The 26,599-nt window shown below is 43.0% G+C and overlaps 1 protein-coding gene across 1 annotated transcript; it reads left to right on the forward strand.

The window, feature by feature from the left end:
- The first annotated feature begins 4,660 nt into the window (after positions 1-4,660).
- On the forward strand, positions 4,661-26,182 carry LOC140542351 (uncharacterized). Its single transcript, XM_072665301.1, has 27 exons — positions 4,661-4,727; positions 5,192-5,301; positions 5,709-5,763; positions 5,840-5,962; positions 6,065-6,240; positions 6,356-6,470; positions 8,051-8,164; positions 9,481-9,588; positions 9,918-9,993; positions 10,461-10,611; positions 11,591-11,674; positions 11,857-11,969; positions 12,070-12,190; positions 12,723-12,848; positions 13,413-13,538; positions 14,916-15,104; positions 15,257-15,319; positions 16,217-16,318; positions 18,004-18,186; positions 18,512-18,619; positions 19,862-20,094; positions 21,194-21,320; positions 21,579-21,662; positions 22,398-22,591; positions 23,665-23,740; positions 24,619-24,834; positions 26,074-26,182. The coding sequence occupies exons 1-27, from the start codon at positions 4,661-4,663 to the stop codon at positions 26,143-26,145; spliced, it is 3,312 nt and encodes a 1,103-aa protein (XP_072521402.1). The 3' UTR covers positions 26,146-26,182.
- The last annotated feature ends 417 nt before the right edge of the window (positions 26,183-26,599 follow it).

A 26,599-nucleotide genomic window follows, 5' to 3' on the forward strand; every position in this document is an offset into this window, starting at 1 on the left:
TGGCTCTCCTAAAACCTTATTAGTCAAACATACCCTCTTTTTAAAAAAAGGAGTTTTAAGGGTTTTTTAGTAAAGCCGGTGGTTCTGTGTAGGTTCTCTGCCTGGTTGAAGACTCCTTCAGATCGGTGGAGAACCTGTATGGGGAATACTGGTAAAGTTGGATACTTTGAGGGATGGGAATTGTGGGCTTGAGCCGATATCCAATATTTTGCATGAACATATCTGCTGATGCTGATACATATACATTTAAAAATGTAGAAACTGAGACGTCCACCTGGATCAACAGTACAGAGGAACAAGTCTGAAAGCTTTCAGAGACATTGTGCTGCCATTAGTTAAGGACACACTCATACTTTAAAAAGTCTGAATTTTAAAATATGATGCTTCATTTACGCTTTAAGGTTTCTTAAAAAGGCTTATAATTCCAAACTAAGACATGTATAGAAAGATCTATAGCTCACAAGTATGATGAGTTTAAACATGTTTTAGTTATAAAGCTTTTCAAACCTAATTTTAAGTCATAAACATGTTTAAACCTATCTCAGTTTTGAGTTATCTCAGTTTTGAATTATCTCAGTTTTAAATTATGAACCTGTCTCAGTTTTGAGTTATGAGCCTGTCTCAGGTTTGAGTTATCTCAGGTTTGAGTTATGAACCTGTCTCAGTTTTGAGATGTCTCAGGTTTGAGTTATGAACCTGTCTTAGGTTTGAGTTATGAACCTCTCTCAGGTTTGAGATGTCTCAGGTTTGAGTTATGAACCTGTCTCAGGTTTGAGTTATGAACCTGTCTCAGGTTTGAGATATCTCAGGTTTGAGTTATGAACCTGTCTCAGGTTTGAGTTATGAACCTGTCTCAGGTTTGAGTTAGGAACCTGTCTCAGTTTTGAGTTAGGAACCTGTCTCAGGTTTGAGATGTCTCAGGTTTGAGTTCTGAACCTGTCTCAGGTTTGAGATATCTCAGGTTTGAGTTATGAACCTGTCTCAGGTTTGAGTTATGGAGATGTCTCAGGTTTGAGTTATGAACCTGTCTCAGGTTTGAGTTATGAACCAGTCTCAGGTTTGAGATGTCTCAGGTTTGAGTTATGAACCTGTCTCAGGTTTGAGATGTCTCAGGTTTGAGTTATGAACCTGTCTCAGGTTTGTGTGATGAACCTGTCTCAGGTTTGAGTGATGAACCTGTCTCAGGTTTGAGTGATGAACCTGTCTCAGGTTTGAGTTATGAACCTGTCTCAGGTTTGAGATATCTCAGGTTTGAGTTATGAACCTGTCTCAGGTTTGAGTTATGAACCTGTCTCAGGTTTGAGTTATGAACCTGTCTCAGGTTTGAGTTATCTCAGGTTTGAGTTATGAACCTGTCTCAGGTTTGAGTTATGAACCTGTCTCAGGTTTGAGTGATGAACCTGTCTCAGGTTTGAGTTATCTCAGGTTTGAGTTATGAACCTGTCTCAGGTTTGAGTTATGAACCTGTCTCAGGTTTGAGATATCTCAGGTTTGAGTTATGAACCTGTCTCAGGTTTGAGTTATGAACCTGTCTCAGGTTTGAGTTAGGAACCTGTCTCAGGTTTGAGATGTCTCAGGTTTGAGTTATGAACCTGTCTCAGGTTTGAGATATCTCAGGTTTGAGTTATGAACCTGTCTCAGGTTTGAGTTATGGAGATGTCTCAGGTTTGAGTTATGAACCTGTCTCAGGTTTGAGTTATGAACCTGTCTCAGGTTTGAGTTATGAACCTGTCTCAGGTTTGAGTTATGAACCTGTCTCAGGTTTGAGATGTCTCAGGTTTGAGTTATGAACCTGTCTCAGGTTTGAGTTATGAACCTGTCTCAGGTTTGAGATGTCTCAGGTTTGAGTTATGAACCTGTCTCAGGTTTGAGTTATGAACCTGTCTCAGGTTTGAGTTATGAACCTGTCTCAGGTTTGAGTTATGAACCTGTCTCAGGTTTGAGATGTCTCAGGTTTTAGTTATGAACCTGTCTCAGGTTTGAGATGTCTCAGGTTTGAGTTATGAACCTGTCTCAGGTTTGTGTGATGAACCTGTCTCAGGTTTGTGTGATGAACCTGTCTCAGGTTTGAGTGATGAACCTGTCTCAGGTTTGAGTGATGAACCTGTCTCAGGTTTGAGTTATGAACCTGTCTCAGGTTTGAGATATCTCAGGTTTGAGATATGAACCTGTCTCAGGTTTGAGTTATGAACCTGTCTCAGGTTTGAGTTATCTCAGGTTTGAGTTATGAACCTGTCTCAGGTTTGAGTTATGAACCTGTCTCAGGTTTGAGTGATGAACCTGTCTCAGGTTTGAGTTATCTCAGGTTTGAGTTATGAACCTGTCTCAGGTTTGAGTTATCTCAGGTTTGAGTTATGAACCTGTCTCAGGTTTGAGTTATGAACCTGTCTCAGGTTTGAGTTATCTCAGGTTTGAGTGATGAACCTGTCTCAGGTTTGAGTTATGAACCTGTCTCAGGTTTGAGTTATGAACCAGTCTCAGGTTTGAGTGATGAACCTGTCTCGGGTTTGAGTGATGAACCTGTCTCGGGTTTGAGTGATGAACCTGTCTCAGGTTTGAGTGATGAACCTGTCTCAGGTTTGAGTGATGAACCTGTCTCAGGTTTGAGTTATGGAGATGTCTCAGGTTTGAGTGATGAACCTGTCTCAGGGTTGAGTGATGAACCTGTCTCAGGTCTGAGATGTAAACTTAGCCTCGAGTTAAACCCCAGTGTTTGAATCGGGCCGTTGGGGAGCGTCGGTTGCTAGGCTCCTCGGTTGCTAGGCTCCTCGGTTGCTAGGAGCTGGTCTGAACGCCTGGCTGGCCGCATTTCTGCAGGTCTGTCTCCGGCGGGCTGAAGCGGGTCAGAGTGCGGAGAGTAACTGTGAGTAAACCTTAAACTTTCTGTAGGTTTTTAATGCTCAACCATGTCGTTTTAATCTGCTTAGCGGAGCTAGAAGACGCTTGTAAGAGACAGGATTTAGGCGCTAGTCTCGTTAAACTCGAGCTGTGACTGAACGGCGTTTTGAATGAAGTTAATTTAACTCCGCTTTAGTCTGAAACTGAGCAGTGCTCAAGCTCTCAGACGACTTTGGAGCCACAGGAGCCGAAAACAGCTGAATTTATGAGCCTCTTTTGTGTCCTGAAGTTTGCAGTGTTCGCTGGGGGGTTCCTGACCGAGCCAGCAGAACCTCCCCCACCAAAACAGCAGGGTTCTCCAAAACCACAGAACAGAACTAAGACCGGGTTAGAAAGACCTATAACTCAAAAATACAATACCTTTAAAAAGTTTATAATTCAAAGCTATAGTAGGTTTAAAAAGTGTATAACTCAAAGCTATGGTAGGTTTAAAAAGTTTATAACTCAAAGCTATAGTAGGTTTAAAAAGCGTATAACTCAAAGCTATAGTAGGTTTAAAAAGTGTATAACTCAAAGCTATGGTAAGTTTAAAAAGCGTATAACTCAAAGCTATGGTAGGTTTAAAAAGTGTATAACTCAAAGCTATGGTAGGTTTTAAAAGTTTATAACTCAAAGCATTTAGGGTTAAAATGTTTATAAAAAATATATGGTAGGTTTAAAAAGTGTATAACTCAAAGCTATGGTAGGTTTAAAAAGTGTATAACTCAAAGCTATGGTAGGTTTAAAATGTGTATAACTCAAAACTATAGGTTTTAAAAGTGTATAACTCAAAGCTATGGTAGGTTTAAAAAGTGTATAACTCAAAGCTATGGTAAGTTTAAAAAGCGTATAACTCAAAGCTATGGTAAGTTTAAAAAGCGTATAACTCAAAGCTATGGTAGGTTTAAAAAGTTTATAACTCAAAGCTATGGTAAGTTTAAAAAGCGTATAACTCAAAGCTATGGTAAGTTTAAAAAGCGTATAACTCAAAGCTATGGTAGGTTTAAAAAGTGTATAACTCAAAGCTATGGTAGGTTTAAAAAGTTTATAACTCAAAGCTATGGTAAGTTTAAAAAGCGTATAACTCAAAGCTATGGTAGGTTTAAAAAGTGTATAACTCAAAGCTATGGTAGGTTTAAAAAGTGTATAACTCAAAGCTATGGTAGGTTTAAAAAGTTTATAACTCAAAGCTATGGTAGGTTTAAAAAGTTTATAACTCAAAGCTATAGTAGGTTTAAAAAGTTTATAACTCAAAGCTATAGTAGGTTTAAAAAGTTTATAACTCAAAGCTATAGTAGGTTTAAAAAGCATATAACTCAAAGCTATGGTAGGTTTAAAAAGCTTATAACTCAAAGCTATGGTAAGTTTAAAAAGCGTATAACTCAAAGCTATAGTAGGTTTAAAAAGCGTATAACTCAAAGCTATGGTAAGTTTAAAAAGCGTATAACTCAAAGCTATAGTAGGTTTAAAAAGCGTATAACTCAAAGCTATAGTAGGTTTAAAAAGCGTATAACTCAAAGCTAAGGTAGGTTTTAAAAGTGTATAACTCAAAGCTATGGTAGGTTTAAAAAGTGTATAACTCAAAGCTATGGTAGGTTTAAAAAGGGTTATAACAAACGCTATGGCAATGGTCAAAAGCCATCCTTTAAGATCCACGGAAGACAAATAAATAAAATAGTCATTCATAGTTTTCGAACCCATACTGTTCTTTAGTACTTCCAGTACTACTTTTATATTCTTTATTTGACCACATACTGACTCTTTGCAACCCACTGCACAGGTCATGGATGCTGGAAATCTTGAAGCAGTTGCGGACGAAGCAGACGACACAGATGAGCTGATCTGTACTGGTCAGAACCTTTACTATACCTCAGCCTCATACTCATACTCATATGGGACATTTTCTCAATCAGCTTAAGCCCTTAAACAGCCTCCGGGCCATCAGCGGCCCGAAAGTGTTCTTAAAAATGTCTATTACAGAGAAGTACAGAAGTCCCTGTAGTTACTGAGTAATACACCTTAGTGTGTAATAAGCCTTTCTGTGGACCTGCCAGTGTGCTAAGCACAGTCAGTGCCAGTGTGCTGGCTCCACAGTCCAAAAGCTCCACAGTAGTCTCTTTAAAGGTCCTTTACAGGCTGACCTCAAGCATTTTTACTATAATAACTCCTCCCAATCAAATGTCCTGTATTCCACCTATGTCTTCTGTGTTCATGATGGAGTTTTAGCTCCACTCATCCGAGGATCACACACTGTTATTGTGGTCCGAACTCACATTTGTTAATACTGACGCTTCCTGTGTTGTGTGCTTCTAAGATGTGGATGGAGAGACGGTCAGTGAATTTGATCTTGGTCCACCTGCTGTCCTCCGAGACCACTGCGATCTCCTGCTGGACGCCATCGATGCTCAGCTCAGTCATCTTCAGGTAAGAGAACCACTTGGTAGAAGTACTGCCAATAGAATAGGATAAGCATGAGCAGATAAGCCTGAACCTATTGGCACCATGCTGCCTAGTGCCAGACGTGAGCTAGAGGGGTATAAAGCCCCCATACAGCATTGAGCTGTGGAGCAGTGGGAGTGCAAAGTTGGTCTGGGATGAGGTGGGGTGCTGATCATCCAGCACCCATAGAATTTCTCCAAAATCTAGCAGAAAGCCTTCTTCCCTGGACAGTAGAGACAGTTACTCCAACATAAGCAGAATCAACTCAACAATTTTAGAAGACTGAGTGTCCCAATACTTTTGTCCAAACCATTTACATTACATATAGTGCTACTACTTGCACTTCTGCTAGATGCTAACTTGCTTAACCCTAAAATGTGTTATGTCCTTAGTCTCACGGTCATTGCCGTGGAGGAAAGAACAAGCTGGAAGTTCTCCTGACCCCAGGTAGACCCCGATTCTCTCATGGGTACACGTTCCAACACTCTCATTGTCTATATGAATTGCTTTCTCTTTCTTTCAGTGTGTCTTGACAGGAGTAGCTCAGTGAGTAAAGACACTGGTCTGGGCAGTGCTGACCCTTCCACTGATAAGGCGTCCTCTACCCCAGATGGGTCGAATTCAGATCTCCCAGACCTGTCCCCAGGTAACCTCACAGGCTGCTTGCTGTAGCTTCATGCCATGTATCCAGCACAGCAACACCTGTTATTCTGAACCGTGGTCTGGTCTGTTTCAACCTTGGTCACAGTAAAGGTCAGCAGGGGCAGGTTGGAGCCTGCTGGGAAGCAGAAGGAGGGCAATGAGGAATATGTTGGACTGTGTACTACCCCCTCCTGGCAGACTGGGGGAGCTGGTGTACCAGTGGGCTCCAAGAGTGAGCAATGTCTCTGGAGACTGCAGCGACTACTAGGGACTACTACCAGGGTATTAGTATATGCTAATATATGCTAATTAGTGCATGCAACTTATGAACATAGAAAATACAGAAGCCAGAAAACAATTACAGATTATAAATAACAATAAATATAACATAAAACAGGTGAGAGTGAAGGACCAGGAGGCCGAAGAGGAGGACAGCGTGTGCACCGAAGATTTCAGCGCAAGATTCCGAGAGGAGATGTTGGAACTACAAGAGCCAAGTGCAGGCAGAGCAGGTACGCTGATCTCAGATCTGTCTACTAGTGTTTTCTGTGATTGTTTAGGTCAGCTACATTGGCAGAACCTGATGGAGGTCTGTTTTGAGAGTACACTTAGTTTCTGACCACACGAAGACCCTCCTTCTCCCAATTTAAAGTCCTGTCAATTCCATCGCTACCTTCTGTGTCCACATTTCTGCACTCTTACCCAACCACCATCTTACCTTCTCATCTTATATTCTCATTGAGCCCAAGGACAATCCATGACCTTGGAAGAGTTTCATAGACCCTGTTCATACCTCAGGTCATGTCAGGATTGTATCCTGATAGGATTTAAGTCTCATGCATTTACACTCAGTAGCCAAATGCATTTCTGGTTGGTCGGGCTAAAATCTGATCACTGTGTGGGACGGAAAATGCAAATTCGCTCATTGCACAGCAATAATTGCTGGTGTTTGAGTTTTGGCACATTTTCAATATGCACACACACAGCTTGTCTAGTCCCTGTAGAGAAGAAATACTGCCAATAGAAGAGGACTCTTAAGATAGATAAGCAGATAAGCATGAACCTACTGGTACCATGCTGCCTAATGTAGGCCAGGCATGAGCTAGAGGGGTATAAAGCCCCTATACAGCATTGAGCTGTGGAGCAGTGGAAGAACTGTTGATGATGGTGGTGCTCCAGCCAATAGTTTTAAGATTAAGAATTGCGGAGTTGGTTTGGGATGAGGTGGGGTGCTGATCATCCAGCACCCACAGAATTTCTCCAAAATCTAGTAGAAAGCCTTCTCATGCATTTACACTCAGTAGCCAAATGCATTTCTGGTGGTCGGGCTAAAATCTGATCACTGTGTGGGACAGAATATGCAAATTCGCAAATTGTGCAGCAATAATTGCTGATGTTTAAGTTGTACTGGGAGGAGTTTGGGTTGTGGAATGAGTCTTGGGGAGACGGATGAGTTTACACTGCTAAAACGTGGCTCAAATGCATCTCCTGAAGTGGTTTGAGTGATTAGATTTGTATCCTTGGGTGAGTTTACACTTGCGTGAGATTTTATGTGGCTCTGCCTAATCCAGGTAGAATATGATGATGATATTCAAGACGGATGTAGCGATCAGGTGTAAATGGGGTCAGTGTGGGGTGAGATATCAAACCTGTGTCAATCTGATGAAAAAACATCAGATTTGGGTCACTTTTACTTGCTGTGTGAACGTAGCCTCAAACACTTTGGGTGTCTAGCCTTATAGCTCAAAGTAGTAGTCTTTGGCGTAGGCCCCGCCTTCGCCAGCTCAGGTCTTACGACATCAGGATTCTCACAGAAGGTATAGACAGGGGGCGGGCGCCTATCCCCGGGCAGCCGTCAGGACCGAACTGATACTGGTGGGGAGGAAGGAGGGAGAGACTTGACCTCACTCCTGAAAGCAGCAACAAAAGCGTGTAATTAGAGTTTTTTTTAACACAGGTGGAGGCTGTTGATTGGCTGAAGAAAGGTGACGCTGCATTAGAGCTCAGAGCTCCCTCCCTCTAGGGGACCACGGATAGTGAACAACTGTAAATGGTTAACATTTAAGTAGTCATCTTTTTACCTCCACCCCAGATAGTGCTCCAGACGCTACCAGCATCTGCAGCGATACCGGGCCGCTCACCATACCCCAAATCACTCAGAAGCACAAAACTGTCCAGGAGCCATCACGCATCAGGCACCTAGCAGGTACTGTACCTCCCAGCTTCATTCTCTGGAGCAAGGCTTTTAACCCTATCTGCTCTAAGGGGCGCCCCAAAATCTCTTGGCCTGGACCGCTGCTTTCCAGGCTGGGATAAGAGAAGAGAACAATGGGCCCTGTTCACACACTGATGCCTTTCTTATATCTCAAGCAGCGATGTGGACGTATGTGTATCGAATACATAAATAAATAAATTATATTTTTTAATATTTAAGGTATTTTCAATTCAGATCAAATTAGGATGGCTCAATTCTGACTTTACACCGTTATCCGAACAAACACACATTATTCAATCCTAAAAGCTAAAGCTACGGTTACATCCTTACAAATAAAGCATGCTTCAAATGGTTCTTTGAGCAATGACCTAGAAGAACCACTTCTGGTTCAATAAAGAACCATTTGCATTTGAAAGGTAGCTGTATATAAATACGTTCTGTACTAAAAACAAAAGTGGGTATATCTACTCTATACCTGCCTCACTAATTCCCTTACACTCTTCTCACAACCTGAGCACTGGACATAAAACTGGGTATGCCTTCATACCTCCAGCGCACTAAAGAACCAAACTTCAGCCCCCAAAACATGCCTCAACTGACTATATTGGGACGAATCAGGATCTAGCCTTATCCTGGCTGTTAACATCTGTCCAAGCCCTGTGGATGCTCTTGAATAAACAGACCCTCTAATCTCAGGCTTTTGAAAGTTATTCCAAGAGAAAAGGCCGGGTGCAGCACCGCCTCTGAGCATGACTCGACACAAAGGAGTCTTATAGACATCTCGGCAAAGCTCTCGGCAAAGTGATGGCCACAGGCATGAACACCGGTTGTCAAAGCGTGCTAGTGTTGTGTATATTTATAGGTACAGCTGCATTAATAATACAATAAATAGGGTATTTCGGAAATGCTCCCAACAGGGAGGGTTAGGAGGGAATAGAGGTGATAAGAAATTGTATATTATTTAATTTCATTTGATTCAGTGTGTAAAATCTATGTAACACTCAAGCACATAACAACAGTAGGCTAAAATTGCATAATGCACCCAAGGAATAGCACAACTCAACAGAATTCCGGCATTTGCTTTAGAAAATTGTGACCCTCTACCCTTCGGATTGCCTAGATCCATTAAGATCTTAGTGTGCACTTGGTTGGACATTTATCAAACTGTGGCACGGTTTGCTGTGGTTCGACTGGAAACTGATGAAAGTGAGGTGCTGAAATGTTAAAAGGGTCTATTCTCCTTATACTTGTACTGTAGAAGTTTAGTGACAGTAATAATAATAATAATAATAATAATGTTTCTGCAGGAGTTCCCATGAGGAGCTTTGACTCTGTCACTATAGACAGTGATCTGGACTCAGTGTGCACCGAGCAAATATGGCAACATGTACAGAGTACTGTAAACAGCAAGACAGGTACAGAAAGTGTGTGTGTGTGTGTGTGTGTGTGTGTGTGTGTGTGTGTGTGTGTGTGTGTGTGTGTGTGTGCATTTTAATGCATCCAATGCATCATTTATTAAACATGATGCATTATATTTTAACTATTCTATTTATTTATTTATTTATTTATTTATTTATATTTGACTGTTCTATTGTATCATTTATTTGATATGAAAGTGAATGACCTCATTTCCTAAGGTGTATTTTGCTTATATATATATATATATGTGTGTGTGTGTGTGTGTGTGTGTGTGTGTGTGTGTGTGTGTGTGTGTGTGTGTGCATTTTTGTGCTATGTTTTGTAGCAGCAGCACAAATGTTAATGCCGAGTCGTTCAGGAAGACGGAAGAATTCACAGCAGTCTGAAAACCAAGCGCTCAGGTAGATGTTGGTTATAATCAGTGTGAGTATTATGGGATGTAGTGGGGAAGGCAAGCCTGTTCTCTTCTGAGCTCCTCCTCTTGCCTCCTCAGCACCTCCTGCTCCCTCAGCTAGAGAGGAGAGAGAGGGGGAGGAGGCCGTTGGTGGCATTCTTTTGAAGGCATGGACATGTGGCAGAGCAGTGATCACTGCCATGTAAAACCTTGTAATTTTTCACTTTCTGACATAATGTGAATCTGGCAGTTGATCTTTACATTGTGTCTGAATGTCACGATGAACAGACCAATAGAGAAGCTCCACAATGACTTGGAGTTAAATATTTTTCCATTGACGTTCATTGAAAGTTAAGAAGGTTTTGTCCTCCTCCTGTAAAGCTCCATTTTGGAGATACGAGGGGTTGGGTTTTCTTGTGCGACAGCAACTCTCTTTTGGTCTCTTATGGTGTTCTGTGTATGTTTGTGTGTTAGCTCGGATGATGAAGGCACCGTAACAGGAGAGAACGGAGAGTGTGTGAGGTGTTACAGAGTGCTGAGAGCTCCAGCCAGTGTCCAGAGGAGGGAGAAAAAGAGCCAGAGCAGGAAGAAGAGCTCCATCAGCTACTCTACACCCTCTACCACAGTGAGACGCTGACAGAATTAAGAGACCACTTCATTATTGTATTCTTAAATTGGCATCTCTACGTTTTCCTCAAACAGAGCTGAGTTAGCTAAATCTGCAGACTATGAACGGCATAAAGTCCCAACAGCAACGTGAAAGACTAGTGGGGAGCCGGCCAAGAGCTGTGGTTATTCCACCATAGTGATTTATGAATGCTCTCAAAGTTCAAATATTAGTCATTTGAATAATAAATTCTTTGCATTATAATTATTATCATCATTTCTTTGCATTATTTGAGCAGCTGTTTTTGAGCAGTTGTCATTTCTGCAAATAAATAAATGCTCTAAATAGCGAATATTTTTATTGGGAATTTAGGGGAAATGTTTTCCATGGTTTATGAAATATAACGCAAATGTTAATATCCCTAAACACACTGCCTATAAATAGTAAAACCAGAGAAACAGATCATGTAGAGTGGTCTTTTCATTTTTTCTAGAGCTTCAAATTTTGTATTTCCAAATTTTAAAGCTGCCATGATATGCTATCTATATAAATAAATAAATAAAATAAAAAAAAAATTAAAAAATGAATCCAGTAAATAGGAGAAACAAGAGCTTCTCATTCTGAAGAAAGACAGTAGTGAGATCTTGTCGGTGAGCTAGTCTGAAGAACAGAGCTCGGTTCCTCCAGGGTTCTCCTGGACGCCCCCCAGTCCAGCCAGCACAGCGTGGAGGATGTGTTCAACTCCATCAGCAGCAGCAGCAGCAGCAGCTCACCTGATTTACCATCATTAAGCCCTGATTTACCACCAAACCAGGTGTTGATCTGAGGAGAACTCTAAATAATACTAGACTCCATGAGAGAGGAGAACTTTGGATATGTTCTAATGATGAACACAGTGATGGAAACATTTGCACAATGTCGTATATATGCCATATCACCCACCCTGCCACATTCCTTTCAGTTCATACTTTCTGCTGCTTGGGTTTGTGTGTTTCAGAGCAAAGAGAGGCAGGATGACAAACTCAGAACAGAATTCAGTGATCTGGAACTGACGCTTGCTGGACTTCAGCACCAGAAAGCAGTGAGTAAACGCTCCCACTCCCATTCCAGACTCCTCACTCCCCACTAGACATTTTCCTTCACACTGTAATCTGTCACTTATACTATTACAAACCATCACAAAGGCTGATTGTGAAGCTCGATGGCTTGGATATGGAGCTTGCTGAAGGGTGTGAGGTGAGGTGTTGTTGTTTTTCACCCCAGGCTGTGGTGCAAGTAGTGGAGAGACTGAGGGAGGAGGTGGAGGAGTCGGAGAGAGAGCAACACACACTGCAGCTGAGCATGACTCAAACTAGAACACACACTCAGCTTCTCCGGTACGCCCCACATACCTCCACATAGCTCAACTTTACTAAGGGGGTGACCCCTGTTCTGCAGTGCAGCAATGCAGCTCACCTTCATATATATGTGCTGTAGGAGTGAGCTGCACAAACTCCAGGCTCAGAGGGACTTGTGTGTAAAGGAGGTCAGGGCACTGCAGGATGGTCAGGCTGTCTTACAGAGACCCACTTGTTACTATGACTACAGTCCTCACAGGGTAAGATACCTGAGCATCATTCACTCTCCACACCCTCTCGGCCCTTTCTGACCTCCAACAGGATCTAACGGGATTGCTCGTTTGCCAGACTTCCCAGTTTCCCAAGTTCCAGATACATAAATGTCATGCGCTGAATTGACAAAAGTATTGGGACACACCTCTTAATCGTTGAATTTAGGTGTTTTATTCAGTCTCGTTGCCACAGGTGTATAAAAGCAAGCCCCTAGCCATGCAGTCGGCCTTTCTTAGGAGGAACCACAGAGAGCAGCTCAGCAAGACCACGTGAAGTTACAGAGCGGGGTCAGGGCCGAGTGCTGAGCTCAGAGCAGAGTGCAGAAAAGCCTCCAATGCTCTGCTGCTGACTCAATAACTGCAAAGCTCCAGACCTGCTGCTGTTAGAGATGCAAAGGGGAAATTCCAGATTATAAGCTCCTGTAGGTGTAACATGTAGATGTCCCAATACTTTTGTCTATACAGTGTATGTAATATTTCTGTAAGAATTGACATTATTCATCCCTCTTGTCTTTCTCAGCAGATGAACGGAAGCTGTGTGTCTGTGTTGGAGAGGGAGGAAATGGACCGTCTCCTGGATAGCACCAAGTCAGAGCTGTTCTCAGAACAGCGCCGGTTCAGAAACAAACTGGACTCTCTGCAGGAGGTACACTATATGTCCAAATGTTTGTGGACACCCCTTCTAATGAATGCATACAACTACTTGCAGTTCAAGTTGCACCAGTTGCTGAAACAGATGTGCCAGTGCACACACACACACACCTTGTCCAGTCCCGGTAGAGAAGAACTGCCAATAGAATAGGAGCAGATAAACATGAACCTATTAGGTTAATGAAATGGGCATAGGCTAGAGGGGTCTGCGGCTGTGTGTTGATGAGGAATGGTGCTCCATGCAATATTCGTGGGATTAATTGGGGAGTTGACCTCACTCACGCTCTTGACACTGAATGCAATCAAATCCTCATAGCAATGCTCCTCCAAAATCTAATAGAAAGCCTTCTTCTCTGGACAGTAGAGACAGCTGCTCCAACAAAAGCATGATAAGCTCCTTTTTAATACTCTTGATTTCAGAAGAAACACTGTGGTATTGGTGTCCCAATACTTTTTTTTATTGTCCATATATTGTATTCTTTTGAGTCTTTTACTGAACAAAAAGATGAAAAACCAGAATAACAGATAATGAAAGTCTCCTTCTCTCTCTCTGTTCTAGAGACTGGAGGAGGTGAACCAGGAGTTGGAGCAGAAGGAGGAGGAAAGCAGGAGCCTCAGGGAGAAATGCTCTGAGCTGGAGGAGAAACTGACCACAGCCATCAAACACAGAGAAGAGCTACAGGCAGTGCGTTCTCTCTCTCTCTCTCTTAGATGCTTCTAAGCTTAGATACTTCCAACAGTCACCATCCATACCTAGATACAGCAGACATTTAGGGTGTGTTTATACTGAGCACGAAAAAATACACTGTTCATAATGGCATATTTGCAGTTGACCCAAAATTAGGAGGAAAAGGGTGACGTATGATGCACGTATGACAGAAGGCTGCAAGTAGAGGTCATCACAAAGCGTGTGCATTCATTTGTTCATAACTGCTGTGAAATTTAACGTCCACTAATTAATGCAATTCTAATGGGGGCTAGTTCTCTCTCCAGCACTGTATAATAGTGTGGTGGTGTGTGGTTTGGGACACAGCCCCGCTAAACTAAAGCGTCAGACAGAGACTCACCCGTACCGAATGTCGCTGGTGGAGCAAACGGGCAAACGAACTGCACCAGAGGCCATTTAGAAAGGGGCCAAGACCACCTGATCTGCTTAAGTGGTCTTGTCCCATTTGTTTGGTGCTTACTAGAGTTTGAAAGGCAGCGTTCACACTTACCCTAACGAACCACACTAACTAGTGCAATCTTTAGGTGCAATTACAAACTTTAATGGGTTCTAGATTAGGGCTGCAAGCTTCAGCCACCGTACATGGAAGACAAGTGTCTAGACGCTTTTCTGTCTGGGAGCTGAGTAACGTCTAGACGCTTCTCTGTCTGGGAGCTGAGTAACGTCTAGACGCTTCTCTGTCTGGGAGCTGAGTAACGTCTAGACGATTCTCTGTCTGGGAGCTGAGGGAGCTGAGTAACGTCTAGACGCTTCTCTGTCTGGGAGCTGAGTAACGTCTAGACGCTTCTCTGTCTGGGAGCTGAGGGAGCTGAGTAACGTCTAGACGCTTGTCTGTCTGGGAGCTGAGTAACGTCTAGACGCTTCTCTGTCTGGGAGCTGAGTAACATCTAGACGCTTCTCTGTCTGGGAGCTGAGGGAGCTGAGTAACGTCTAGACGCTTCTCTGTCTGGGAGCTGAGGGAGCTGAGTAACGTCTAGATGCTTCTCTGTCTGGGAGCTGAGGGAGCTGAGTAACGTCTAGACGCTTCTCTGTCTGGGAGCTGAGGGAGCTGAGTAACGTCTAGATGTTTCTTTGTCTGGGAGCTGAGTAACGTCTAGACGCTTGTCTGTCTGGGGGCTGTCAAGCCATACGTGAAGCTTGAAGGGCTCTCAGTACGGATCTGGCCTTTCCAAAGCCATCAGGTAGGGAGGAGCTGGTCCTTTTTTTCTTTTGTAGACCAATCAGGGTTTTGATGGGCTGGACATAGGTCAAGCTGCTGAGTTTCAGCATTAGCCGCAAGCGCCTGATGGCACCCTTCCATGTGTTCCAGACTTTTTGTGTGTGTGTGTGTTTCAGTCTGTACAGAGTGAACGAGTGAAGCAGGAGGACCGGCTGGGAGCTCTGGAGAAGATTTTAGCCCAGAAGGAGCTGCTGCTGCTGGGTATGCAGGAGGAACAGGGCTCTCTGCAGACGGAGCTCAGGGTCTCCAGAGAGGAGCACAGAGCACAGCTCACTGCAGCCCTGGCACAAGCACAGAAAGAAAAGGTACTGTTAGGAATTTACGAATGCATTGAGAAGGCAAAATCTGGAGGTCTCCTTAAGTGTGCTGCCACTATGATCACCATGGTAGTGGTCAGCACAGACATGGGGAGCCAGGCCTTCCTCACAACTGTATATTCATGTTTGTGTCTCTGCAGGAGGAAGAAGTTGAGCAGCTGAAGGCTCAGTTGATCCAGACCCAAGAGCATGAGCTACAGATGGTACTGCAAAGACACACATTAGGTTCATACTGGTAATAAGGCCTTTATTGTCAGGAAATCTACAATTCACTGACACATCTAGTCTGGCACTGACAGCTGGGACAATTTGGCTTGAAGTAGCCGCGGCAGATTAGTGTTAAAAGCCAAGTCCACAAACGGAACCCTAGCATAGGTTCCAGGTCTGCCGAGATGCTGCAGAATGAATTGATGAAGGGTCAAGTTGACCACATCTTCTACAAACCTGTTTGCTCTGTAGGCAAACTGCAGGGGGTTCGTAATGGACTTTAGGTGGGCCAAGACCAGGCGTTCAAAGACCTTAATGACTACAGAGGTCAGGGCGACAGGCCTGTAGTCGTTAAGTCCAGTGATGGTTGTTTTTTTGGATACTGGAATGATGGTATTGGCTTGAAGCAGACTGAAACACAGCATTTTGAGTTCCAGTGACCTTGATGAGGTCAAAGCAGTGGCCCTTAGGGAGACAGAGTCCTTGCATAACTGCCTCCAGGTCAGACAGCTCACATCAGACACATCAGCTGTGGTATACAGACATGTATAAAGGGCCAGATCACCCCAAAATCTAAAGTACCCAATCAATTGTAGCCAAATGTCAGAGACACATCCAACCAAACATCGCCAAATTGTCAACTTTACAGGAGATTCAATGGAAGTCAATGAAAAAGGATTTTAATTCAAGTCATTTTGGAGCTTTTCTATTGGTCAATTCATCATGACATCTTGACACAATGTAAAGAGCAACTGCCAGATCCACATTTTGTCAAAAAGTGAGAAACAGAACAAGAAAAATGGAGATACAAGGTTTTACATGGCAGTGTCACTACTCTGCTACATGCACAGCAGCTCAAAATAAAGCCTCCCTCCCCTCTCTCTCCTCTCTAGCTGAAGGAGCAGGAGGTGAAGAGACTGCAGGAGTCTGTGAAGCAGCAGCAGGAGGTGCTGAAGAGGCGAGAGGAGGAGCTCAAAAGAGAAGCTCAGGAACAGGTTTGCTTTCCCCACTACATCCTATAATAATCTAATTGAATAACCTCTAACCCATATAATAAAGCACGGATTGGCTGGAAATGCAGCTGCACCCTTAACTCAGTCCTTTCCCATGCAGTTCCTATCCTACTGTTTTCTCTATTCTCTCTCAGTTGCTGAAAAAATGGCTACATGTGTTCCTTGGTGACATGCTAATGCTCGTTGCTAGGGACATGCTGCGTAAAACAGCGTTTTGTAGCTTTAGGTGAGATGTTACACCCTGTTCTACAAGTTAGGACAGATCCCTGGTCACAAAGATCAGGGAGCACAGCACCTGCTCAGCCTTGTACAGAAGAGCCGGTTTGAGAACCTGTTCCTTTAAAAGATGTCCAGCCACTGCTCAAGATCCCGTCCTCGATGACGCCAGACTCCAGCAGTATTTCTCTTCCATCTCTAGTTGGAACAAATATCCAGGAACCAAATATGGGTTACCGTTTCACAGTGGTGGAGAAATAGCTTTCAGAACCCTAGCACTCACTTCGCGCCTATATAATAGATAATTAATATTATATATATATATATATATATATATATATATATATATATATATATATATATACATTGAAAATGAATGACCACCAGCCATTTATGTGATGCAGGGTTACAGCCTTTCTGCCCTGGTTTGCTAGTATTTACTTCACCTTGAGCTCACCCTCTCTGCCCACTTGACTGCTCACTCTCTCATGCCACTCTCTCTCTCTCTCTCTCTCCCTCTCTCTCTCTCTCTATATATATATATATATATGTGTGTGTGTTCCTATTTCTTTTTCTAATTTCATCTTTATTCGCCAGATTAATTCCATTGAGATCACTTTTTTGTTTTTGTTTTTTTTGTTTTTGTTTTTTTTACAAGGGATCTCTCTCTATCTTTCCTGCTACTCAAATCAGAATAGATTTAATACACTTAATTTTCCTTTTCTTCTGTCTCCAAGTTTCGGATGTCTCATTATTTGACATATAAGGTACATCTTCGAAGTAGCCCAAAAAAAAAACACTGACATTTTTGGCCTGCAGTTGCCTTTTGAAACTCTGCCTTTTGCAAAGGTTGTGGGCGGAGCTACTTACTCAGTATAATTCTATTGAGACAGCTTGTGAATTAGGAAGCCGACTCTGAATGATCTGCAATAAAACCTGGGCAGCACACAAAAACTGACTCCGTTTGTTGGGCTGGTAGGCACTCCAGATTGTATTGTATGAGGGTTTTTTTCATATGCCCCCTTTAATATTGTTGCATCCATTTCAAAAGAATAATATTATAATAATGGAATAAAAAAACGAATTAAAGCTCATTAAAGTAAAAACAACATTAGCCCTGTTTCAGAGTGCATTATGTACTTCGAGCTTAAGCAGAAAGACTTCCGGTTGAATTCTCACTCGGCCTCTGTTATGGGGCTATTGATGACAAGGTTGTGGGTTCAATACCCGGGCTCGGCAAGCTGCCGCTCGAGCAAGGCCCTTTACCCTCTCTGCTCCCTGGGTGCAGCAGCAATAGCTGCCCACCGCTCCGGGCACGTGTGTTCACTGTCCACTGTGTGTGTTTCACTGGTGTGTGTGTGTGTGTGTGTGTGTGTTCACTGCACAGATAGGATAAAAGCGGAAGCCTGTGTGTCCATCACAAATGGTCAATATGGTTGTAATTTTTTTAGGTGAAGAGGGCAGTGGAGCGAGAGCAGAGAAAATGTGAAGAGCAGAAGGTGGCTTCTCTCAGAGAACAGCAACGGATGCTGACGGAGCAAATGCAGGAGGTGGAGAGGAAAGGGAAAGCAGAGGCAGAGAGGGAAAAGAGGAGTGCGCTGACCCTGCAGAATAAAGTCGTGGAGCTGCAGACGGTGAGTAAATGTCCAGTCCAGTAGTCCAGTGGTCCAGTGGTTCCCAACCCTGGTCCTGGAGCATCCCTTGCTTGTTAATTACCTGATTAATTGGGTCACGTATGTTGGAAACAGGGCAAATACTAAAATGTGCAGGACAGGAGGTGAGGTGAGATAAGGTGGGGTGGGAACCATTATCATCTAATACACTGGTTCTCAACCCTGGTCCTGGAGGACCCCCTGCTCTGCACCTCCCTATGTCTCTTAAAGATTTTTTGTTCATCTAAGCATTTCTCTCTCTCTCTTTATCTATCTATTTCTATATATCTATCTCTCTCTCTCTCAGCGGGTAGAAGAGTTGGAGAGTGAAGCATCCGTGCAGACAGCGAAGCTCAGAGCTCTTAAAGACGGACACCAGGCCGAGTTACAGAGACTGCGCGGGCAGCTAAAGCAGGTGTGTATATATGTGTGCGTATCCTAAGGATAATGAAAAATAAATCATCTAAGGCCAGTTTGCCAGACCCAGATTACGTTTAAGTCTGGACTAGAATGATTACTATGATTCAGCTTTGGCACTGCTATTTAATCCAATACTAGACACATAGGGTTTTACAGCTCTGGAAAAAATAATTTCTTAAATTTGCATCTCTACAGTCATTTAATTCCAGACATTTTATTAAACACAGCTGAGATCGCTGAATCCGCAGACTATGAATGGCTTGAATGGCATAAAGTCGCCCAATAGCAATGTGAAAGCTGGCCAAAGCATGAGAGCTGTGAAGGTTATTTCATCATAGTGATTTCTGAATGCTCTTATAGCTCAAATATGAGCACTGTGTTGCTTAAATCTGAATAATATTTTTATTTCATTATAATTATTATAATCATTTATTTGCATTATTTGAGCAGTTGTTTTTGAGCAGTTGTTTTTGAACAGTTGTCATTTCTGCAAATAAATAAATGCTCTAAATAGTAATATTTTCTAATAATAATTTAGGGAAAATGTTGTGCATGGTTTGTGAAATACAATGCAAATGTTAATATCCCTAAAACACACTGCCTATAAATAGTAAAACCAGAGAAACTGGCAATGTAGGGTGGTCTCTTCATTTTTTCTAGAGCTGTATATCCACATTTTAAAGCTGCCACGATATGCAAATTAACATTGATTCAAGGTTTCAAGGTCACATGACATTTACACAACTGACATAAGCATACATAAACATTCATAAACGCTTATTCCAGGTCGTCTTTGTCAATTCTGATGTTGTAGCTCATAGAGAGGCAATAAAGGGTGGTCTCTTCATTTTTTCCAGAGCTATATGTGTTGTCTAATAAAAAGCCATGTTTGGGAACAGGTAACCTCTAGTGGCATTGGTGCTCCACCATCAAAAGACTGGTTTAGTCTTGGCTTCAGGGCCTGAAACATTAAATTGTGGTTTTAGTGGTGTGTCCCGCATTGTTGGCTCTGGTAGGCCCTTGCAAAAAAAAAAAAAAGATGATGTGTTTACATGTGCAAAGTAATCCAATAATCCAGTTTAGCAACACAGTAAGCCAAAACTCTGATATACAGGGTCCACAGGAGGTAGTCAGTAGTTGTGGCTGGTCGAGTGTGCTGAATCAGCCTAGCAAATGAAGGATGGCACAATCAGAGGGTCTGATTTTATTTATTGTCCAGCTGCCGTGTTGTTGACAGGAGGCTGAGCGTGAGGCTGTGCGACTGAAGCAGTGTGTGAAACAGTCAGAGAAGCGGCTGCAGAACCTGAAGGCAGCGCTTGCCGAACGTGAAGGGGTCCACCAGAGGGCAGCTGAGAAACTGGAGCAGCAGAGCACAGGCTGGGCTCAGGACATACACACAGAGTGCGTCTGTCTACAGGAGCTGCTCACACACAATGGCCTACCCACGGACACCAAGCTTCTTCCACACAGGTAAACCTGGAGAGCACCCTGGAGGAATAATTCACAGAAATGAATTATATATATATATATATATATATTATATATTCGGCTTATATTTAGATTTGAATCTTGATAGTAAGATTGATATGACAGTAGCAGACAGAGAAGAGTGTGATTATTTATTCATCAATTTATTTCATTTTAATTTAATTATTTAAGTACATTAGGTAAAACGTGCAGCACTCGTGCTATATCGAAGAGTTGCTTCTTGTTCTTATTGGCAACGTCCAAACTTTAGAGGAATTGGGGTTGTACACGGTCATATCAGAACATTATGACCACTCCTGGTTTGGAATAACCTTGGCCCATTTAATCAGATCCACTTCCCATATAGCAGCACAGAAAAGGTAGTATTTGGGTGATGGGTCATTCTCAGCACTGCAGTGACACTGACATGGTGGTGGTGTGTTAGTAGTGTGTGTTGCGCTGGAATTGCAGAACTACAGAGTGTTTCTGTATGGTAAGTGGAGCTGATTTAATGGGCCAGGTCATTACAAACCAAGGGTGGTCATAATAGTCTGATATGACTGTGTGTATTTGTGTGTGTGTATGTATATATATATATACATGCAGGATAATTTGTCACTGTTGCACCAATTTTGACGTTTTTCACTCGAACATGTTGTAAATCTGGCATAATCTGGAATCTGGACCAATAGAAATGCTGCAAAATCAGTTGTAATATTTTTTTCATTACATTACATTACAATTTTAGGCCAAATTTAGGCTTGTCCAGTCCCTGTAGAGAAGTACTGCCAATAGAATAGGACTCCCTGGAGCAGACAAATCTATTGAACCTATTGGCACCATGCTGCCTAATGCCAGGTGTGGGCAAGAGGGGTGTAAAGCCACCCCCCCGCCCCCCAAGCATTGGACAGTGGAACTGTGTTCTCTGGAATGCTGGTAGTGCCCCATCCAGTACTTTCATGATGAGGTGGGGTGGTTTTTAAACTTGCCATTTTGGAGATTCATAGATTTTATGATAGCGGCACACATTGACGATACACATACATTTTGTATAGCATTGAATTATGCAGTGTGTGTGTGTGTGTGTGTTTGTTACTTACAGCGTTACAGTGAGTGTGGCCGTCCAGGAGCTGCAGTCTATCCGAAAGCCTCTCCAGCATCTCATCGGCGGCCTACAGAATCGGATCACTTCACTCACACAGACCGTCCAGCAGCTCCGAACAGACAAGGTAGATGCATGCACACACACACACACACACATCATGGCTGTCACACAAAAACATGCATCTCCATTAGCTCCTTTACTTTTTTAACGTGAATCCTGCAAATCTCTCTACATTGACTTCCACTGAAAGCTACAAAGGTTTTTTCCTTTGCTGTTTCGGAGATACGAGGTTTTTATGTGACAGCGAATGGAATGGACATGCACTTGTGTTTCCAAAGGAGCTCGTATGTAAATAACTTTGGGTGTGTTTAATGTGTTTCAGGAGACGGAGCTGCGTCTGCAGAGGGAGCACCTAACAGAGGAGAAGCAGAGAGCTGTGAACTCCTTAAGGGAGAAGCTCATACAGGTGAGAGCTCACCGCAGTCATCCACTATATGAAATGTAGAAATATGAAAATATGGACGATTTCAATCTTGTATGATCTCAGCATTTCACTAAAATTGCAAATGAATGCATTTAGTCCTGGTTTGCTTCGCGTTCATACTGACATTTGCAATCGACCCAAAATTAGAGGAAAAAATGTGGTGCACAAATGGCTGCATAAGGAGTGTGTCTGCAAGGCCTGCATGATCCACACAATAACCACAATCTACTCAAATCGAACCCCTGGGCCCTTAAACGTGGCTAGAAACCTGTGTATTAAGCCATGATTTGGATAATGAACATATGCTAACGTTTACTATGGCTGGATACCAACATACCAACAGCTCTTCACAGAGGCAGCTACACTAATGAATGCAGTTCTAATGGTGGCTACTTCTGAAGCACTGTGTGCTAGTGTGTGGTTTGGGACACAGCCCTGCTAAACCAAAGCATCAGAAACATGGGCAGGTCACATGTGCTCAGCTCTAGCTGTAAAAACTGCTATAACACAACAATCTTGTGACATCATGTCCCACGCTTGGTTCGTTCGACTGCTCAGGTGGTCTCGGCCCACCTGTTTTGTGCGCACGCCGTTTTAATGGAACCAAAGCTGACAAGTATGAAACTCACCCTTGATATTAACAAAGAATAAGATAATTGCTTAATGGGCGTAGTACTATTTTATAGTTTTGCATGACGTGTGTGTGTGTTTCTGAAGGAGCATATAGAGGAGCTGAGCAGTATGAGCAGGGCACGGTTGAGTGAGGGTGATGGCGACGGCGCAGCCGCGTCTCTGCGCAGGCAGCTGCAAGCTAAAGACGAAGAGCTGCGGCAGGTGCAGAAGAACATGGCCCAGTGGAAGGAGAGAACTACCACACGCCTCACCCAGAAGTTCGAGGACGAGCTGGAGAGGTTGGGAATACACACACACACACACACACACACACACACACACACACTCCTAATGAAAGCATTCAGCTCATACTTGAAGTTGCACCCATTGCTGACACAGATGTGCAAATGCACACACACAGCTTGTCCAGTCCCTGTAGAGAAGTACTGCTTATAGAATAGGACTCTCTGGAGCAGACAAATCTATTGAACCTATCTGCACTATGCTGCCTAATGCCAGGTGTAAGCCAGAGGGGTATAAAGCCGCCCCCCCTCCCCCATCACTGTTCTTGTCACTGAATGCAATCAAATCCTCACATCAATGCTCCTCCAAAATCTAGTAGAGTAGAGGCAGTTACTCCAACAAAATCAGGATAAGATTCTTTTTTAATACTAAATAAATTTGGAGGAACCAATGAATGATGAGCAGGTGTCCCAATACTTTTGTCCATATAGCGTATACATATAAACCTATTTTCAACTTTGTTTAAAAAGAAAATGACTGAAATGGTCCTGAAAATATGAAGACATGTTCCCCTGCTTTCAACATAGACATAGATGATCAGAAACACACACACACACACACACACACACAAGTGACCTCCTACACACACTGATAGACCTGTGACCGGTCAGAGTGACTTTTTACACTCTTATGATGTGCTGTAAAACCCATGACCCTTTTTATGTGCAGAGACACAACCGCTGTACAACAGCAGTTCTGTCGAGAATCAGTGAATCTGACTTCATTAGGTTAGACTGGCATTGTGGGACACACCAATGTGCTGATCCAGGATCAGCTCATCCTATTCAGGGTGTGCTTAAAAATATAAAGGCTCGCCTTCAGTATTAGTGGGTCTCCCGCCCGCCCAGCACACGTTAAGACAAGTCAAGTCGAGCCCTGCGGCCCAATCGGAGGCCTTTCTGGGAGCGTCACTTGAAAAGTCTCTATTTTGTTATTGATGGGGGGTTATTTTGTTGGATAGGCGGAGCGACAGACGCTGCAGAATTGAACTCCCAACCACTAGGGGGTGCACTAGCCAGGTTTGTAGCAGCAAAACAGGTGGAACTGATCACTGCATTGTGTTTTCCAGGAGGGTCTCCAAACCCACATCAGAGCAGCAGCGGAGACTTGAACTGCTGGAGGGGGAGATGAGACATCTTACTCGGGTAAAAACATCGGGCAGGGTAGATGTTAAGAAAAGGACAGCAGCCTCCAGTCTGTCCGATTAAGGCCAAACTGAGCTGAGCTGGGAACTGATGCTGATGCACTTTCGCATTTTAGTACTAATCACATCCTAGTCTCCTCATTTTCATGATTCTGGTCTTTTCCGATGCCATATCAGCCAAAGAACCAATCAGAGTTAGCAGCATGTTTGAGCCACCTACCTCCATCCCGCTAGATAATTCCACTAGTTCATCTAACCTGCTTCCGCCAGCACGCAGCACAGCAGGTTTTAGAGCATTTAACTACAGTTAAGCGGCATTAATATATATAAAAAATTTATATAAAATATGAAAATATAATAATAATAATAATAAATATATAATATATAAACATATACTGAATATAGCATTGGGAAATTTTTATTCTGTGGCATATCTTCAGCATTAAAAAAATGGTACAGTGGCTTTAAAGCAGCAATATGTAGAATTTATTTATCTTAAAATAGCAGCTTTAAAATCATTCCACTACTGCCTCAGTCCACATGCTTCTCTACCTTTCAGTGACTGTTCTGTACCTCTCAGCTTGTCTAGAAAAACGTGTGCATTAGGAGTGTCGAATTACACACCCAAATGTAGGGGGAGCCCAGGAGCAAAAAAATTTCCATAGTGTTGCTTTAAAGGGGTAGTCCAATGTTTTTCAATGCGCAGATGCTTTTCAAATTTTATTTTACTTTATTATCTGTTTTTTTTTTTTTAGTTTGTTAGCCTGATTTGGGAAGTGTCCAGGCAGGCAACTCACTGAGTGTTACAATTAACAGTTTAACATGGTTTGCTTTTTGGACGTGACACCTTTTTAAGCCCCTCTCTCTTTCCCAATTCAGAGCTATGGAGACCTCACAGACGTTCACCTGGCCTCTGCTTCCGCTGCAAGTGTCCCACACTTGCCAAGCTCTCCCAGTAGCCCCGATCTGGCCTCGTACAAGCTACTGCGGCACCTCCAGAGCCGCATTCGCCAACTCCAGGCTGATAGCCAAACCCACACACTCAGCACTGTGGTCCAAGAGGGTGGAGACTTAACCGGCTCTTACCTGGAGACAGTATGTTAATACCCACATGGCTTACTTTCACTATAGCTTAGTGTGTAGGATACAAATTATAGGCACTAAGAGATTGGAAGCAGCACCTACTTGTAAAAACATAAACATGATTTGGACACTATTTGGACAAAAGTATTGGGACACCTGCTTGAATTATCCTCCTGTTGTTGGAGTAAATGTCCAGGGAAGGCTTTATACTAGATTTTGGAGCATTGCTCATATGTTCCTCTGCTCCAAAGAGTCCTATTCTATTGGCAGTACTTTTCTACAGGATCTAGACAAGCTGTGTCTGTGAATTTGCACATATGTGTCAGCAATTGGTGTTTTGGGTTGAGGTTTAGGTTAGGATTAGGGTCAGAATGAGGGTTAGGATTAGGTTTTGGGTTAAGGGTAAGGTTAGGATTAGGGCCAGGCTGCCGGTTAGGATTAGGCTTTACGTTAAGGGTTTCAGTTAGGTTTTGGATTAGGGTTAGGATTACGATCAGAGTTAGGATTAGGTTTTGGGTTGGGGTTTAGGTTAGGATTAGGGTCAGAATGAGGGTTAGGATTAGGTTTTGGGTTAGGGGGTTCAGTTAGGGTTAGGTTTTGGATTAGGGTTAGGATTATGACCAGGGCTAGGGTTAGGATTAGGTTTTGGGTTGAGGTTTAGGTTAGGATTAGGGTCAGAATGAGGGTTAGGATTAGGTTTTGGGTTAAGGGTAAGGTTAGGATTAGGGCCAGGCTGGTGGTTAGGATTAGGCTTGACGTTAGGGGGTTCAGTTAGGGTTAGGTTTTGGATTAGGGTTAGGATTACGACCAGAGTTAGGATTAGGTTTTGAGTTGAGGTTTAGGTTAGGATTAGGGTCAGAATGAGGGTTAGGATTAGGTTTTGGGTTAAGGGTAAGGTTAGGATTAGGGCCAGGCTGGCGGTTAGGATTAGGCTTTACGTTAGGGGGTTCGGTAAGGGTTAGGTTTTGAATTAAGATTAGGATTAGGACCCGGGTTAGGATTAGGTTTTGGGTTAAGGTTAGGATTAGGGTCCGGATGAGGGTTAGGATTAGGTTTTGGGTTGCAGTTAAAATTAAGATTGGGACCAGGGTCATGGTTCGGTTTTGGGTTGCGGTTGTGTAGAATATTATAGTAATTATAGTGGCATAAATATTAGTTTTAACGAAGATTTGATCAGCATCTCAGAACGTAGCCCGTTACAGCAGAGTGATGCAGTGCTGATTTGTGTCTGATTTTCTGTCCTTTTCTCAGATTCCTCCTGTGCAGGAACGTTATGTGCCGCGGCGCTCCGGTGTGAGAACAGCCTCCAATGAACCGCTCTGAACCCTGGCCTTTGATATCTCATACCCCATTCAGGAGTGTGGTCATTCAGAGAACTGTCATCAAATCACTAGCAGTCCTTTTCCTCTGTGAATGGGGCAGATCAGTGCCTCCAACAAACAGCAACAAAACTGGACTTTAGCTTTGTGCCCCATGACCCTTTGTGTCAACCCAAAACCTAATCCTAACCCTCAACCTGGTCCTATACCTAACCTTAACCCAGAGCCTAATCCTAGCCCTAACCTTCACCGCAATCCAAAACCTTATTCTAACTTTCATCCTGGCCCTAAACCCAACCTTCCTTCCAGTCCAACCAATCCTAACCTTAACCTCAACTTAAAACCTAATCCCAACCTTAACCTAATACCTAATCCTAACCTTAACCTCAATTTAAAACCTAATCCCAACCTCAACCTAATACCTAATCCTAACCTTAACCTCAATTTAAAACCTAATC

The sequence above is a fragment of the Salminus brasiliensis genome, chromosome 20, assembly GCF_030463535.1.
Source record: "Salminus brasiliensis chromosome 20, fSalBra1.hap2, whole genome shotgun sequence".
NCBI classification, from domain to species: Eukaryota; Metazoa; Chordata; class Actinopteri; order Characiformes; family Bryconidae; genus Salminus; species Salminus brasiliensis.

What these genes read in the sequence shown, in the direction of transcription:
- LOC140542351 (XM_072665301.1), top strand. Translation starts at nt 4,661, where the DNA reads ATGGATGCTGGAAATCTTGAAGCAGTTGCGGACGAAGCAGACGACACA. An exon ending in ACACACACTCAGCTTCTCCG is followed by an intron (nt 11,970 to 12,069) that starts GTACGCCCCACA and finishes TATGTGCTGTAG; the next exon opens with GAGTGAGCTGCACAAACTCC. An exon ending in AAGAGCATGAGCTACAGATG is followed by an intron (nt 15,320 to 16,216) that starts GTACTGCAAAGA and finishes TCTCCTCTCTAG; the next exon opens with CTGAAGGAGCAGGAGGTGAA.